Source organism: Cornus florida, unplaced genomic scaffold (genome assembly GCF_030987335.1).
Source record: "Cornus florida cultivar Cherokee Brave unplaced genomic scaffold, ASM3098733v1 CherokeeBrave_3.0.0_Hap2_Chr01, whole genome shotgun sequence".
In the NCBI taxonomy this organism is placed as follows: domain Eukaryota; kingdom Viridiplantae; phylum Streptophyta; class Magnoliopsida; order Cornales; family Cornaceae; genus Cornus; species Cornus florida.
This window is the reverse complement of record NW_026775571.1, coordinates 13638452-13656865: the sequence shown is the minus strand read 5'-3', so window position 1 is coordinate 13656865 and position 18414 is coordinate 13638452. Positions and strand designations below refer to the sequence as shown.

The 18414-nt window shown below is 38.4% G+C and overlaps 1 protein-coding gene across 1 annotated transcript; it reads left to right on the top strand.

Annotated features, from left to right (window-relative positions):
• Positions 1-241: 241 nt before the first annotated feature.
• LOC132290911 (putative ubiquitin-conjugating enzyme E2 38) lies at positions 242-1687 on the top strand. The gene has a single exon (XM_059790170.1). The coding sequence runs from the start codon at positions 265-267 to the stop codon at positions 1384-1386; it is 1122 nt and encodes a 373-aa protein (XP_059646153.1). The 5' UTR covers positions 242-264; the 3' UTR covers positions 1387-1687.
• Positions 1688-18414: the final 16727 nt, after the last annotated feature.

The following is an 18414-nucleotide window of genomic DNA, read 5'->3' as shown; positions in this document are numbered from 1 at the left end:
AAGTTACTTTTTCATGAATATCGGCAAAATTCCCTAAAACTATGCAAATCCTAATGGAAACCGTCATCCAAAATTTCCTCAAAACTTCTGCACCCATTTCATCACTCTCTCCCAAAAAGGGCTCAGCTGATCTGATCATCACCGTCCATTTTCCACACCTAGTGGGACCCAATTCCTTTGCTTCCAACCAACTCTCATTCCATCTATATTCCCACTCATTTTTCTCTCTTACCTCCCCCCCCCCCCCCCCCCCTCTCTCAGCCTATGGCTTTTTCTGTGAACTGTGAGATAGAAGAAGAGGAGTCCATAAACTCCGTAGCCAAACAGTTCCGACGGTTCGATGTGGTCGCCGATGACTCGGACCACTTGTATCTCAGAACGAACCGGTCCCACAAAGACAACAACAACGGAGGGGATTGCCTGATCAAACCATCGAGTGGGGTCCACAAGAAGATCATGAAGGAATGGAAGGTTCTAGAAGAAAACCTCCCGGACTCCATCTATGTCCGTGTCTACGAGCGCCGCATCGATCTCCTCCGAGCCGTGATCATCGGCTCCGCCGGCACACCCTACCACGACGGTCTCTTCTTCTTCGACCTAGCCTTCCCACCCGATTACCCGGCCCGCCCGCCCCAAGTCTCCTACCGCTCATTCGGGTTGCGACTCAACCCGAACCTCTACGCGAACGGGCGGGTCTGTCTCAGCCTCCTCAACACATGGGTCGGTAACAAACGGGAAAAGTGGAACCCAGCTGAGTCCACGGTGCTTCAGGTCCTGGTCTCGATCCAGGGACTCGTCCTCAATGAAAAACCGTACTACAACGAACCGGGTTCCGGAGTTTTCCCGGGCGGGTCGAAGAAATCCATGGCTTACAGCGAGAATGCGTTTGTGTTGTCGTGTAAGACCATGGTGTACTTGCTTCGCAGACCACCCAAGAACTTCGACGACTTTGTTGCTTCACATTTTCGCGAGCGCGCGCGTGTGATTCTAACAGCTTCTAATGCGTACCTGAATGGTACCGCAAGAGTCGGGTATTACACTGATGACGGGTCTGGGTCGGGTTCATCTTCTTCGTCGTCATCGTCTTCCGTGAATGTGTCGAGTCATTTCAAGTCGATGATGAAGTCGTGGTACCCAGAAATGGTAGCGAGTTTTAACAAGACTGGGGCTTCTTTGGGGAATTTCGTCGAACAGTTGAAGGTGGAGAAAGAAACGGCATCTTCTTTGAGTTTGAAGAAGAAGAAGAAGACGGCGTCGTCTAGACCTCTGGTGATTGCTAAAACGACGTGTGGGGTAAGTATGATGATTGGGAAGGTGAAGAAGATATTGGGATTGAAGAAAGTTGGAAAGGGCCATGAAAACCGGATTATGGTGAAGTCTTCTTGAAGGGAGAGACGAATTAAGGGACCCACTTGAGTTTTATTTTTAATTTTACTTGCTTTATCCGGTGAAAATAAGTTAGTAAATATATGTCCATGATGATGATTGGAATATATGAAACTGTTAAAAGTTATTGGGGGTATATAATACACGATTAATTAGTATAAAAAGTGTTGCTTTGTTGAAGTTTAAATATTTACTGTAATGTTTTTTTTGTTTTTTGTTTTTTGTTTTTTGGTAGGTATAATGGTATGTTTCAAATTTTATTGTTCTTTTAGTTAAAGTGGTCATGCTTTAATTTACACAATTATTCTTTACAAGTGAGACTACTCTGCACTGTTTGAAATGTATCCTTTAAAAGTCCTAGCCGGTGATTTATTTATTTATTTTTTATTATTGATATTATTTTTTTGTCCCTGCAAACAAAGAGCCAACCGGCAAAAGCAAGAACAGTAGAAAGCAACCAGGAATCAAACAACAACTAACAAGAACCACAAAACAGTTTCCGAAGGAGTACAGGCCCCTGTCTGGGATGGTTTTTGCCCTTTGTTTTTTCAATAAGAAAGTTTGGGAAGTTAATGAACGAGGGTGATGGCAGTGATGGAGAATGCCCTCCTTGTTTTCCTTTCTTTTCACTAATATATTTCTCCTTTCTAATGCATGAATAGAGGGTCTTTGTTAGGGGCTTTTACAGAAATGGGGTGTCCGTAGGGTCTGTTGTGAGAGAGCTTTGAATATTATAGAGCCTATGGTTAATTAGTTATATATATGTTACCCTAGGGTTTGTTGTTGTGTGTGAAAGTCACAGGAACAAATTCTTCTGCACTACAATTGATTTGTCCATAAAGGAATCTACTTTCGAAAAAACCTAACTCCGTCTCTCCCATGAGAGTTCTCTGTTTGGCTGAGTTCTCTGTGCTATCAGAGTTCTGTTCTCCTTCCCTTTTCTGATGTTTTTTGTCGACGCTGTGGCTTTGGCGTGATGATTGTTAAGGGATATTCGCGATTCCGTATTCGCTTAGGGCAAGGGGTTTTCTTTCTGTGGTCAAGGTGGTGTGTCCTCCCTGTGCTATTTCTCTGGTCTCCATTCTCTTCTCTTGTCTTCTTCTGTTCTTTGTTTGGTTGGCTTATCGGTGGAAAAATCTGGTTTTTGTGTTGGCTTATGTTCCTTACTGGCCATTAGTCGGGCTTCTTCGTTGTATCCGATTGTGGTGGTGTTCTTGGTTGGTGTGGATATGGGTTTGGTGTGGCTTAAGTGGTTGGGATAGCATCTGGTGGGCCTGGTAAGGCAAATCCCACGTGAGGTGTTTATTTACCTCACAGTCCCCAACTATCACTTCTTTCCTCGTTCAAGTAATTCACGTGGGCTTATGTTAGGCTCTATTGCAAGTTGTGGTTTGGATTAGGGTACGTTTTTTTTGCAGTTGTGCTTACTGTCATCATTACGCTTCATTGTGATTGGGAAGTTTTACTTGGCGTCTAAGTGTTGACCGGCTCCTATGCTATTCTAGTATGTTCTCCTTTTGTGTTATATCATCTTGGGTTTCTCTGTCTCTTTCTGGGTTTCATAGTTGTGCCCTTACACCGATAGAGCAAGTTACGGGTCTTATTGTATTGTCCTGTTCTTTCTTTTGTTTTTCTTGGGTTGATGGAGTCCTCTTTGATTGCTCAAATGAATGGTTTGACGCTTACGCGTGAGGAGAAGAGGCCCGTTCACTTATCGGCTAAGGATACTGCTTAAGGGGTGACTATGTGCTGTAACAATTTGTTTGGAAAGGTTTGGGCTTCGAAGACTATTACTTTAGTTGGTGCTAAGTACACCTTCAGCAGGATGTTTCAAAAGTTATGGCCCAAGGAAAGACAGAATGAAGCTTTGTCCTCACGTCTCATTGTATATAAAATTGCAGGGTATTTGTTTCAACTTGTCATTCCGGATGGTTCAGTTCATCTTCGGATCCTTCACGGTTGTCCATGGTTGTTTGATGGGCACCTACTAGTACTAAAAGAGTGGGAGGATGCTCTTCTTCTTTTTGAGTCGGCGTTTCATCTTTCACTATTTTGGATACAACTTTTAGATGTTCCAGCTAATTACCTCTCTGAAAAGGTTGGTCGTCGCATTGTCAATGCTTTTGGTCGGTGTTTGAAGGTGGAGCTGCGGGACAAGGGTATGATTGAGAGCAAGGAGACTTTGCTGGTTGATAGTGGGTCTTTGCCTCAAAGTGGAGTTGAATATTACTAAATCACTTCGTTTGAATGTGCGGTTGTTAGGTCCGTCGGATACCAATGTTTGGATTTAAGTTCGATATGAAAAGCTTTCGTCATTATGTTTTACTTGTGGTCTTATTGGGCATAATTGGAAGGTTTGTTTTGTTGGTGCCTCCTAGCCCCCTGTGGAGTTGATGGAGCATAGGCCTTGGTTAGGTGTGGAGGGCTACTTGAGGAAGGATATTTGAAATCCTAGAGGTGATCGCGCTGAATCTTTGGCTGTGAGTACTAGGAAAAATTGGCTCTATGTGGAGGGAGAAGCTTCGGATAGGGTCTTTGGCGACCTCCCTTTGACTGCGCGTCGTGGTCGGGTTCTTTCTAATACTGTTCCTGTTGTGGAAGGGGCGTTGTTAACTGTAGGTGAGGGTGCCTTGGGAGCGGTTGGTGCTGGTAAAGGTGCATGTTCAAATTCTCCACTTTCGGGTTCTCTTTTGGGTGCTACCGAGGTTGTGGGTTATGGTCAGTTTGAAGAGTGTGTTCAAGTGGGGGTGAGCGTGTCTGGTCAGGCCAATAATGGAGTCACGGCTCTCTCTCTCAGAGCTTTGTTGTTTCAGCCTACATTGAGGAGCCAGTTCAATGTGTGCCATCTTTTTCTCAGGGCCAAGGGCGAGTGTTGCCTTTGTCGCGATGGAATTAACATTCCAAAGGTGGTCATAAATGTAAAGGTTTGGCGGTACCCATAAAGGCCACTCTTCTGATTCTTTGGCATCCTCTCAAAGCCAGGGCTCTTCTCCTGCGAGGAACAACCATAAGCATCGACCACTCACTCCTGTTTCGGCCCCAGGATCAACTCCGATAGATGGGAAGAAGCCTAAAGTTTCAGTGGCTCCTCCTAAGGCGTGTTTGGTTACGGATCAGTTTTCATTTGGTGTTGTGGGTAACATTCCCCTTGTTACACAGACTGACGATTTTGCTAATTCTAACTCATCTCCATCGCAGTATTTTGTTACGTAGCTGGCACTTTTGGTTGGTGATGTCTAGCCTCGAGCTTCCACTTCAAACTGATCTGTTGGATGTCTTGTTTTTGCGGGTCTTGTGGTTCTTTTGTTCTCTTTGGTTGTTCAGTTTGTTCCTTTTGGTTGTGGTTTGTGTTTTATTGTTCAGTCTCTTATAGATGTCGTAAGGCATTCTGTTGTTAGGCCAAAAAAAAAAAAAAAATTGCATGAATAGAGTCTGAGTCCAAATTTTTTGTGTCAATAAAGGATAAGAATAAACTCTTTTTCTTTATTTTCATTTGAATAATTTGAAGGAGTACTATTAGAATTTTGGAAAGGAATGTGAAAACATTACTAAAAGAGTGAAGTAATCCCTCCTTATCATTCATTTCTATTCCTATATTTTCGTTCTCCATTTTTAAACTAAACATGAATCGGGCATTCTCTCCATTTTTTCTTTCATTTCTCTCAATCCAAACATGGCCTTGAAATTTTAACAACATAAATCATAAATCATTGTACAAACAACAACTCCATGCACTCCTTATGTTTGGATTAATTAGTTTTAACACTAAATTTCATTTGGGAGGAACAATTTCATATTGGATGGATTAGGTTTAATTGTTTAAGATGTGTAATTTAAATTTAGATTTAATAATTTGGATTTAAGTTTTACAACATTTATGGATTGGTTTAACTTTTAAGAGGAGTGTGTGTGGATTTCAAATAACAATGTAAAATGAGTTATTTAAATTTAGATTTAATAATTTGGATTTAAGTCTTACAACATTTATGGATTGGTTTAACTTTTAAGGGTATTGTGTGTGGATTTCAAATAACAATGTAAAATGAGTTATTTAAATTTCATGCACAATAATTGTAATGAAATGTTGTCATACCTTTAATTTAACATGTCCTTAGACTTCCAAATCTAACTTTAATGGTCAATTTAATCTGTTTCTTTCAAAAGGGAACTGATATTGATGCTCTACAATTATCCTCTAGCGCTTCATCTCTTATCTCTCTTAAAATGAAATTACAAAAGAGTTCCTTCATCACACCATGTCTCATTCTTATATTTCAATATTGTAATTGCCCACCTTATATGCCTAGTTTAATTCTTTTAATATTTACAGGAATTCCAATTTGTTCCAAGTTGTACCTTATCCCATGTGGGACTCTTTTAGATCTCTAACTCTTTTTTTTTTACCTTTCTTAGAATTCTAATTGATTAATGTATGCTAGTACGTCAAAGAACAACAAATAGTTTCCAAATTGCTGCTCAACTTGACTAGCTCACTCAGATAAGGACACAAATGTATATATATAACCTTTTACATGCTTATTTTGGTGGCCAAGTGTGGTTGTCAGTGAGTAAAAGGTGTTTGTTGTAATGTCAAAAAGAATATTGAGTTGTTAATAAAATCATTTGTTATATAATACGATCAATTCTGTGTGCTTATGTATTCATAAACAAGCAATTGTAATTTGTCATGAGATTTTTTTCATGCAATTTGATGAACAGGGGGGGGGGGGGAATTGGTTCTTTTATAAAAATTGTTTTGACACTTAATATACTTTTAATGCAACAGGCTCACACATCAACCACAAGTACTCAGTGATTTTACAAGGAAAATATTTCTCAACTAGATATAAAAACCCATGGTTGTTGGCCACAACCAATATAAGCTCCATTAGTTGTAATGCAAGTAGATACACACTCAGTTGTCTCTCACTCTACACACACCCTATCTCATAATAATGCACACGTGCACTCCCTAAGCAACCATGTTTGGACCCTATGAGCTTTCATAGCTCACCAAATGCATATATAAAGATGTATTACAACAATACTCAGGCAATTGCACAAGCCAGAGTGAATATATAGCTCAAAGTATCAAACAACAACAACAAAGCATCATTCTGCACAATCTGTGCTCAGAGGGGTAAATCTGGAATTTTGTATTATCACAGACCAGAAGATGGTTCCCTCAGACTTGTATCAACCTTATACACATGCTCAAATGATAATCACAATTAAACAAGTAACGTATTTAACTATCTCAGCTTAATAGGACTATCACTGTTGAAAACCCTAAAAACTAGTGTTTCAAAGGCCAAAACACCAAATGAGCATTTCTCTGTGCAAATATCAACTTATACAGCGTTGAATCAACTATTGAAACTTGCTCAAAGGATAAAAGTTCAACTCACAACAAGATAACATGCATATATACTTATGATAGAAGGCTAAACCAAAAAAATAAGTCACAGATAGAGGTTTGAGACATCAAACTCAACTACAACAAGAATATGATCATGACTGGTGGTTGTTGTCACGTTGCACCAAAAGTTTGCAAAGAGATGAACTAAGAGTGTGAGTGTGCAATGTGGCCAAGTTTTAAATTTATAAAAGTCACTACTACCTCTAACTAAAAATATAGCTAGGGTGAGTAGGGATCGTCCCAAGGGATTGGTGGGTCGTATTACTATGGAAACAAGATTAGGGTTAGTAGGTCGAGTGATCAAAATGTGGTTGGTTTGGTTGATTAAACTACAATTAAGACTAAATAAGCTCAATATAAAACAAGTAATTAAAGGATAGAGAAAACAAGAGAGAGAGGTCTTGGGACTTAGAGGTCACCACTAAGCATCACCTTTCTATACACTCAATTCATAATTAATGAGGGGGAAAACATATGTTGCAACAATAGTGAGTGTGTGTGGTTGTTTCAACAAGCATGGATGACCAATTAAGTATATATTGTCTAAACAATACAATGAATAGCATAATATATCAAACTAAGCCATTAATCCTTCATTTAAGCTCACAATCCAAACCCATCACATGATTAGAGAAATATATTACTTGCATTCATAAGTATGGAATATCAAACAACAAGTATGGATTGTCCTCTCATTTAACAACTAAGGTAACTACACTACATCTAAGCTAATGACATGAAAATTAAACTAATTAAACTAAGGGAGAGGCACAATTCATCAAAAAATGAGTATGAACCATCAAATAAACCACAAGAGCATTCTATTAAGCACTATGTCTTGACAATCTCTAGATCTATAACATTAACACACATAAACATGCATCAACAACACAAGAGCTAGAGATAAATATATGAACATCTATTCTAACATACATAGACATATAGATAGAATGAAATGATCAATTGAAAGAATTAAACCAGACAAATTATTGAATAAACAAGATCTATGTATATAAAAATGTCAAAACATGTACTACAACACAAATCCCCTCAAAAATACATAAATCAAGGTAAAGAAGGCATGCTTAGGGATAACTCTAGCCCTAAGAGGATGCCTAGCCACTTATGGATGGTGTCCTCCAACCCTCAAGGGCTATCTCCATGGTAGAAATGCTCTTCTTCTTGAGGTAGATGGAAGACTTCCTAAGAATGCGTCTCTAGCCTCCTCTTCTCTTTTCTTCCTCTCTAAGAATAATCTCCAATGTTGTATTTAAAAAAACATCTATGTAAAAGTGGCTTATAATCTTTATATAAGTAGCTCAAATATCACACCCAATGGTCTAGGCTCGTACACAAGGGCTCTTCTAATGATTACACCATGTGATAACTTTTAATGAGCTGGAAATTAATTTAATTTGCACTTGAGAGGGTTCAATTGATCGAACCTATGCTGAGATTGATCAAACTTGGCTGAGATCTGTCAAACTTTGGCTAGATCGATCCTCTCATGGCGGCGCCTTTTTAGATAAAGACAAATCTGAGATATTTTTGAGATATTTTGGGAAAGACAAAGGTGGTAGGTGGGGTGGTACAATAGGATAAGATGGAATCTTTTTGATCAATCTGATAAATGTTGGATCGATCGAACATTGTGGGATATTTGGATAAGCGCAAAAGAGTTTGGATCCATCTTGGAGTGCAGAGATCGATCTATGTCAGATCGATCGAAGAAATTCTGTGATCAATCGAACTTTATTGAACTTCCACCACTTACTTCATTTTGCTTTCACTTTGCTCCTTTCTCTCATTCATCTTAAGATTGTTTCAATTATGCTCTTGTTTGGCTGAATTAGCTTATTTTGGGGATAAGTGCCTAAAAATGAAAATAACATGAAATCAATCTAAAGCGGAAAAATAAGATAGATAAAGGTCCTAGTGTTGATGTGGTTTGCTTTTTGAATGACAAATACTATGTCTTTGGGCTAAATGGTATCACTTATCTTGAGGCTTGTTTCTTGAATGACAAATACCATACAAGGACTGAATTGCAAATACCATACAAGGATTGAATTACATGTTGAAAAGGCTGCTGCAACAAATAGTTTTGGTCCAAGGGATATGTGTTCTCAGCAAGGGTATTTTAGTATTTTTACCTACATCCTCAGGGGTATTTTGATATATCTAATTTGCAGTGTATGATTGGAAACATTTTCTGAAGGTACATTGTATCTTTGGTTCAGAAAAATTTGCTGAATATCATCATTTAGCTTGTATACACAAAATGTATCATTCCAAGGGCAATTCTGGTACTACATTGATATCTCAAGGCTATTAAAGGGTTCACAGCAATGTGCCACGTGCACAGTGGTCCTGGTGAGAGAAAATTATGCACAGAAATACAATTCTTTGCTGTATATTTCAGCATTGTTTATTGACCTGTGAGGGCTGCAGAAAAAGTGGTTGGTGTGACAAAAGCTAGAGTTGTACCGGGATTGTTTGGTCCATTCATGGTATATAATTTCTGTATATATCCTTATCTGTGATTGGCTAAATGGGGAATATTCTTATCCACACTAGGGCAGCAAATTCAGTGTATAAATATACTGTTATAGAGCAGCAGCTAGGTGTGCAAATATTGAGCCTCTTTTTATATCTTGAGCTGCATTGAGTATGAGGCTCGAGAGCTAAAAATATGAGTGACTTTCAGAGTGATTAATGGAAGTTTTGAGCTAATTTAATTTCTGAAATCACTATGAGAGTGCACTAATTCATTGAAGAGTTTCTGAACTTGTGAAACAGAATTTTCTGATGCATTTATGTTGATGTTGAGGCTGGATTGAAGGGTGAAAATTGGTTGTAGATGTTCCAGGTGCTATGCGAAGGTTGGAGCAAACTTGGGACACGAATTTACATCTGCAGAACTCAGGTATATGCCTAAACTTGCATAAAAAATTATTATGAGTTCACATATCTCAGTTTCAAGCTATTTTCTGGTTTAGCCTCTTGAAATGTGAAGTGAATGGTTGTATCTTGCTATAAGTTTCAAGTTAATCATTCTAGCAAGTTTTTATCACTGATTGAAGGCTGTTGAAGTTCACAAATTGCCAAAAATATAACCACCTTGTTGTTTGACCTTGTAAACCTAAGTTTATAGGGTTTTAAACCTGAAATTTGATATTTGAGCAGTGAATATTCTTTACCATGCTGTACTTACTATTCTTACTATCTGAGCATGTGTATTATCATGAAATATGACTGAGGACTTCGAGTACAAGGCTGTGCAGCTGTGAAATTACACTTCAGTCCCTGAAAGCAGGGTTTCTGCAGAAATTGACTGAGTATAGATTTTGGAGCTGAGTTTGACCTGTATATTGATGTGCTTAACTTCTATGCTTTTGTATGAAGTTGATACAATATTGTGAGAGGATTTTCCAGGTCTGAGAAACTATAAATTTCCATTTATACCCCCTAATCAGGTCTCAGTTGCTGCAAACCTGAACCTGCTGTGAGCAGCTTAATTGCTGTATTCAAGCTACATTGTTCTTTCTTGCCTATATTACTTGATTAATGTTATTGAGCAAGCTATATATACTGAGTTGAAGCTGTGGATGTCTGTGTTGAGAAGGATTTGAAGCTTATTAAGTCTGTGGTTGACAAAAGCTGAGATTTAAGGTTTAAACTCTGATTTAGCTGCTGTGAGCTTAGACTTTGTTATATCTTGCTGCTTTTAATTATTTCTATAAACTGAGCAAGTGTATCTTATATATTGAAGTCTGTGGGTGCAAAGTTTGGGGTATTATTGAGGCCACATTATTGTTTTACCCTTGAAAGCTTAAAAGATAGGGTTTGTTGAGACTAAGCCCTTTGTGATCAGAAATTGTTATTCCTTGCTCTATGTATTGAATATATCTCTTGAGCAAGATTGTATGAAGATGTCAAGGCTGTGGATACAGAAGAGAAGTCAGTGGTAAGGCTACAGGGTGATTTGACAGTTATACCCTTGCTTAGGGTTTTGAAGCTTTGTGTGCAGAAATTTGTTGAGAACTTACTATTCTTTGTCTAAGATTATGCTGAGCAAGTTTGTTGATCTAAGTCAAGGCTATGGTAACCTAATGAGTACTTCAGTTGAAGCTACATTCTGCCTTGGAAGGTCTATTCAATTAATTATAGAAAAGAGAAGTTAGGGTTTCACTTTGTTATCAACTTAAAGCTATGTATTGCACTCTCATTTGTTGTAACAACTTAAGAACATTGTTCCTGTTGTATTGGCACTTTATTCTATTGTTGGTTGAGCTTAGAGAGCTTATTTTGTCCTGGCAGAGTTGCCTAGGATAGGGGAAGTGTTTGTATACACCTTGTTGAGCTAGTGTGTGAAGTGAAGTGTGTGAAAACAAGTGTCTACTTCTGATACAAGGGTGTGTGCAGAGAGTGAGACAGCTGAGTGTGTAACAGCTTGCTTCCAGCTAGTGGATGATTTATTAGCTGAGGCCAAGAACCAAGATTTTTCCTTATTGAGAGGGTTTTCCTTGTAAATCTTGTGTTATGTGTTTGGTTCATGTTTGTTTGGTTTAGCTTTCATTGAAGAAAAAGTTTAAGTTGACCAATTCACCCCCCTCTTAGTCTAACACCTAGAATACATAAGCTTAACGGGTTTAAATGCGCACTTTTCAGCGCTCATCACACCCCCAAACGTAAATATTGCTAGTCCCTAGCAATGAACTAGAAAGTAAAGGAATGAAATGAACAACTATACAACTATGAACTAGAAAGTAATAAATGGATAACGCCACTTTCGTAGGGAACACGATTGCATTTAGCATATGCAACAAGCCTTTTAAACCCCTAGGTTACCCCTAGTGGACGAGTGAAGTCTCGTGAGGGTTTCCAGAAATGATACCCACAAACATTAAGCTCATTCTCACAAAAGAGGTACCAATATTACAAAATAACCATTGGGAGAAAACTACCTCAAGTATGCAATTTTTCAATCATTTCCAAGCAATCTCCCAAAATTTCAACATCAAGCAAGCAAGTATGGTCCTCCACACATTAAGAAAATGATCATGCAAATCAAAACAACTCTAGAATCCTTTTTGAGTGGACCGGCATCAAATATGTTGCTATCTAAGTCAACTAAAGAAATGATCACATCCTTACTCTCAAACTAGCACACAAATCTAGTCCCGATCATCAAGACAAAAAGTGAACCTTTTATTAAAGCTTTATTGATCTAGGAACGCTTATTCTTTTCAATCGATTTGTATTTTTTTTTTTTTTTTTCATAAGGATCAAAGATGGAAGCATAGTGCAATGTGTTGATCTATTAAGCTTTCTAGCGATCCATGAGGTCGAACGTTATGTCAATGACTCCTAAACCAGACGGCTTTAGGGCACTAGGTATTCAAACACCCCTAAGGACTTACAAGCTCAAATCAACTACGCTACAAATCAAAACAATCTCCATCTTTTTATTGTGTTTTATTTATTTATTTATTTTTAAAACATAGCATTCAATTATTAACCTAGAGTTTGGGCCCTCCACCTTTTGGCGCGATAAATTTAGTGCTTGATGAGGCTAGAATCCCAGCTACTTAATGAAAAGGGTTTGTTATCCACCTTTATCAAGAATGAAAGTTTTCAATGCACTACTAGCTCAATTGGGATATAACCAATTCAATAATCAACAAAGCATGTACCCCACAAATGAATGCTAGTGTGCGCCTGTGCTAGTGTAGAATCCTAGAGTGAATCTCAAAATAATCTCAAAATCAGGATGATGTGGACCACAAGTGCAAGCAAGATATCAAGCTTTCGAACAATTTACTCTTAAATGGCATCCACAAGGCATACAAGGAGTATTGGACTCTCAAGTCAAACAATTTTTAAATTTTAAGTAATATAGTCCTTAAAAGATCAAAATCATAGCTAACATGGATCTCCAATTCTCAATCATGAATTTAAAACTCAACTTTAAGTAGAATGCAACAAAGACACCTTACCCCTAAACTTAAACTGCACATTATCCTCAATGTGCAATGAGAACAGTAGAAAAGAAGGAAAGAGTATACCGCGGTGGTGAAGACATGAAGCCCGGTCATGATCCAAGTCGAAAGACGTCTCCCCCAAACTTGGAATCAATAACCTACTCAAATAACCACACTAGCAAACTTACATCAAATATCAAATGGGATAAGAATAATCAAATCATGCATTCGAAGGCAATGTAACATAAGATGAGAGAGATATGAGATATGAGATCAAACCCTAATTAAAGCATAAAGCATGGATGACTACGCATAAGGGTACAATGTTGAAAAGGGTTTGTTCTTTTTTTTTTTTTTTTTTTTTTTTTTTTTTTTTTTGAATAAACAAGTTTGTATAAAAGTATATACAATGAAATAAAATGCAGGAAAAACAAAGAATTAAAAATTTAAAAGTATAATACAAAACATAAGAAACACAATGTGTCATGAAGGTGCTAAGTTTAACGTCTCTAGCTAGATGGAATGCTGCATTAAAGAGGTTTTTTTTATTTATTTTTAATAGAATTTAAAATTCAAAATTCAAAACAAAGTCAAAGTAAAAGTCAACAGTGAACAAAGAGCATAGATCGATCAATCCAAGATCGATCTCAAAGAGGCTCAGATCGATTGAACATGCAAAAACCTGCATACATGTTCGAACGATGCAACAGAGAGCTTGTTTTCATGGGGTTCAAAATTTTTCTAAGTGTTGGAACTGAAGATCGATCCAAGAGGAAGTTGGATCAATCTTGGAACTTAAAATCAATCAGAATTGAAGTTCGTACGATGGAACAGAGAGCTGAAATATGCAGGTTTTCTTCACATGATCAAACAGAGAAGTGATTGGATGCAGAAACGGTGTTCGATTGATCGAACTTATACTGAGATCGATCGAACAGGCAATAATTCTTGTATTTTGCATCACAACACTACATATCTTCATAAATAGGGTCTACTAGATGTGCAGCTTCCATATGTCTTTGAAAGACTTGCCCCTCTATATAGGGTTTCAATCTCTGCCCATTAACCTTAAAAATGTTTCCCTTTTTCAAACTTTGAATTTCTATCGCCCCATGAGGCACAATAGAGATGATCTCGTATGGACCTTCCCATTTAGTTCTCAATTTTCCCAGAAAGAGTTTTAATCTAAAGTTGAAGAGCCACACTTTTTGACCGGGTTCAAAAGATTTCTTTATAATGTGCTTATCATGAAAAACTTTAGTTCTTTCTTTGTAGAGTTTGGCATTATCATAAGCATCATGTCTCAACTCTTCTAACTCATTCAATTGGTGTAGCCAGTTCTCTCCGGCTTTATCAAGGTCAAGATTGAGCTTTTTAACCACCCACAAGGCTTTATGTTCTAGCTTAACCGGAAGATGACAAGGCTTTCCATATACAAGTCTATAAGGAGACATGCCAATGGGAGTCTTATATGCCGTCTGATAAGCCCACAAAGCATCATTCAATTTCCGTGACCAATCTTTCTGGGTAGTGTTAACCGTTTTCTCAAGAATATGCTTAATCTCCCGGTTAGACACTTCTACTTGCCCACTTGTTTGAGGGTGGTAAGGAGTGGCTACTTTATGAGTAATAGAGTACTTAAGAAATAACTGCCTTAAGAACTGATTACAAAAATGTTTTCCTCCGTCACTTATCATAGCCCTTGGCATACTAAAACGAGCAAAGATATTGGATTTAATGAATTGAATAACCATGGAGTAGTCATTTGTTTTGGTAGCACAAGCCTCCACCCACTTGGAAATATAATTGACGGCAAGTAGAATATATTGAAAACCATAAGACATAGGAAATGGACCCATAAAATCAATGTCCCATATGTCAAAGATCTCTACAACAAGAATATTTGTCAAAGGCATCATGTCTCTTCTCGACATTGAGCCCATCTTTTGACATCTTTCACATGATTTGCAAAAATTGTAAGCATCTCTGTAGATGGTGGGCCAAAAGAGCCCATTTTGAAGAACCTTCAAGGTAGTCTTCTTTGCACTAAAATGCCTACCACATGCAAGAATATGACAAAACACGAGAACGCTTGGAATTTCACTCTCCGGAATGCATCTTCTCACAATTTGATCTGGACAATATCGATATAAGACGGGATCTTCCCAATAATAATTCTGGATGTTGGCAAAGAAACGGTTCTTTTCTTTCTTTGACCAAGTAGTTGGAAGCTTGCCAATTGCCAAATAGTTTACAATGTTGGCAAACCAAGGTATTTGTCCATTAGAAACTTGGAAAGTTGTTCATCCGGAAATGAATCATGAATTGGTGGACTAGGGGAATGTTCTATCAATAACCTTGAGAGATGATTGGCAACCACATTTTTGGTGCCTTTCTTGTCTTTGATTTCAAAATTGAATTCCTGAAGAAGCAAAATCCATCTAATTAACCGAGGTTTTGTTTCTTTCTTTGTCAAAAGGTGCCTCAAAGCGGCATGGTTAGAATAGACAATAACCTTAGACCCTAAGAGATAGGACTGAAATTTATCAAGAGCGTACACTACGGCAAGTAATTCCTTCTTAGTAGTGGAGTAATTCAATTGAGCTTTGGAGAAAGGTTTACTTGTATAGTATATGGCACAAGGTAGTTTTCCTACTCTTTGCCCCAAAACTGCTCCCATGGTATAATCAGAAGCATCACACATGATTTCAAATGGTAATGACCAATTGGGAGGTTACATGATGGGGGTGGATGACAGTAAATCACGCAATTTATGGAAAACATCTAGGTATGCTTGATCAAAGACAAATGGAGTTTCCTTGGCGAGAAGATTGCACAAGGGTCTAGCAATTTTGCTAAAGTCCTTGATGAAATGGCGATAAAAGCCAGCATGCCCTAGAAAGGATCAAACTTCTCTCACCATTGAAGGTGGAGGCAATTCAGCAATAAGCTCGACTTTCACTTTATCCACCTCAATTCCCCTCTTTGAGATGATGTGACCCAAAACAATATCTTCTTGAACCATGAAATGACTCTTTTCCCAACTAAGAACAAAGTTTGTTTCACGACATCTTATAAGCACTAAATTCAAATTTTTGAGGCATGCATCAAATGAAGACCCGAAGACAGAAAAATCATCCATGAAGACCTCTCTGGATACTCTTCCACCATATCCGAGAAAATTGACATTATACACCTTTGGAATGTGGCAGGGGCATTGCACAACCCGAAAGGCATCCGTCTATAAGCAAACGTGCCAAAAGGACAAGTAAAGGTGGTTTTCTCTTGGTCTAAGGGGTCAAGGGCTACTTGATTGTAACCCGAATAGCTATCAAAAAAGTAATAATATTGTTGCCCGGCCAATTTCTCTAGAATTTGATCAATGAATGGCAAAGGGAAGTGATATTTTCTAGTGGCGGCATTTAATTTGCAGTAATCAATGCATACACGCCACGAATTGGCGGTATGCTTGGAGATTTCCTCACCTTTTGCATTTTCAACCACCGTAATCCCTGATTTTTTGGGAACTACTTGAGTTGGACTCACCCATTTGCTATCAGAGATGGTGTGACGACCTTGGATTTTTCAACCCAGTGTGTCCTGTGATGACCCGAATCGGATCCAAGATGCGGAAGCAAAATGGCCTTAAGAGATGTACGCCATCCCTAGGCACCACGATGACTCCCTATAAAGCCACGGAATTCAAATGAATAAAGTGCGGAAGCAAGACAAAGACAAGTCCTTAGAGATATACATCATCCCTGGGGCACAAGAATGGACTCTCAAAGAGTTTCGAGACTCAACAGAAATAAAATGATGAGAAGGGCATCAAAACCCTACAAGAGAGGAGCCAGGGGTAAAATGGTCATTTTACCCCAAGAGGAAGGAATTTAACTTTCAACAAGTCAAATTAGATCTAAAACATCCTAAAACATCCTTTGGTAACTTCACATGAAGTACCAAGGCCAAAGGAAGTGAAATCCCAGATGAACCCTATCCCGGTTCAAACAAAATCCGACACCCTCTCACTAAAACAAGGATATCTTGAGCTAGGAAAAAATTCTGAAACTAAAACTGGTACCATTGGAAATACAACAAAAAATTAATGAAGTTAGACTCAAGAATCACCTGATTCGGAGTCCGGACGGAAAAGATATCAAGTCCCGAAGTCGGAAAAAGGAAAACCCTATCCCGGTTTGAACCAAATCCTGACGCTACTTCACTAAAACATGAATAAATTGAGCTAAAAATGGAATCTGAAGCTCTAATTGGTACCATTGGAAATCTTATTTCGACGCAGTCAGTTTAGACTCAAGAACGGACCAATTCGGAGTTAAAACGAGCGAGATATGGCCTTTTGAAGAAAGATGTCTAGAGCCGGAATAGTATCCGCGGGGGCCCGCCAAAAACCTGCGGGGGCCCACCAAATGTGGCTGTAAGCCACAGACACCCACCAAATGGCTGTGGGGGCCTGCCAAATGGGGCAGTGGCATGGGCTGGAACCTCAAAAAATGCAGGAACGGTGTTTTTAGTAGATTTTTGAGTTTGGAGCGCGGTTTACGAGGTCAAGATGACATTTTTCGGAAAAACACGAAAAGAAAACTCCCCCTAAAATCACATTTTATATGTGATGGAGTTAACAACAGAATTTATTCTCTAAAAGAAATCCCCAAAATGCCCTTAGGTCAGTTTAGGCTCAAAACGGCGAAAATGTAACTTTGCACCAAGCACACATTTGACCCCAAATGCACTTCTAAGCTGAAACGAATATGCACGCACACGTAAAAAGTGATTTTGAGCGTGCGGGAATGGTCCATGGCTCCCAGAAATGGCCGAGTCAAAATCTGAACCCCCAACGGCCAAAAAGGCGAAAATGAACCTAAAATGGAAACTTTGAAAACTAAAATCAACAAATGACTTCAAATGACCGTTTGGCTCTTGGCCACACTTCATACATGACTAATGAGATCCTACAGAAGAATCAAAATGGAGTTCCCACATCCAATGCAAATATGGTGAAACAAAAACTCAATAATTTTCAATATTTTCGTAATATTCCATGAAATAAAAAATTACATAGTATACGAAATACATATTATTGGCCTCCGATCTTATCTCATACATGTCAAATACATTGTAAAGAGTGTACTCATGTACATATTACATATATGGAATCAAATATATACATTTTGACATAAAAGACTATAAGTGGCATTCCAAGCCAACCTTTACAAGAGTTAAAAACCTTCAAGTCTAGAATCATCCAAGCATAATGAGAATCTCGAACCTTGACTCCTGTACCTGAAAAATGTCCCCACTATGTGGGTGAGTAACATAAAGCTACTCGTAGGAAATGAGCATGCATCGACCTAACTTTTTACAATTTTATCACCTTAAGGTGAAACATGTTAAAGGGGCTCATGCCACCTAACGTCTATGTCAAAGTGTGACCCAGGGAGCATCCTAAGCTACCTAAGATCATTTATAGCACAAATCACATCATTCGTGCAATTCAATTAACATGAGAGCATGCTATACAAAACAACAAGATGTAGATTCTCAAAGTTATCAACTTGAAATCTAAAATGCTAGAATAAACAAAGTGGGTCATGCTACCTAACGTCT

Bases quoted from the DNA above. Each gene is read 5' to 3' on its own strand.
- LOC132290911 (XM_059790170.1), top strand. From the start codon at position 265: ATGGCTTTTTCTGTGAACTGTGAGATAGAAGAAGAGGAGTCCATAAAC.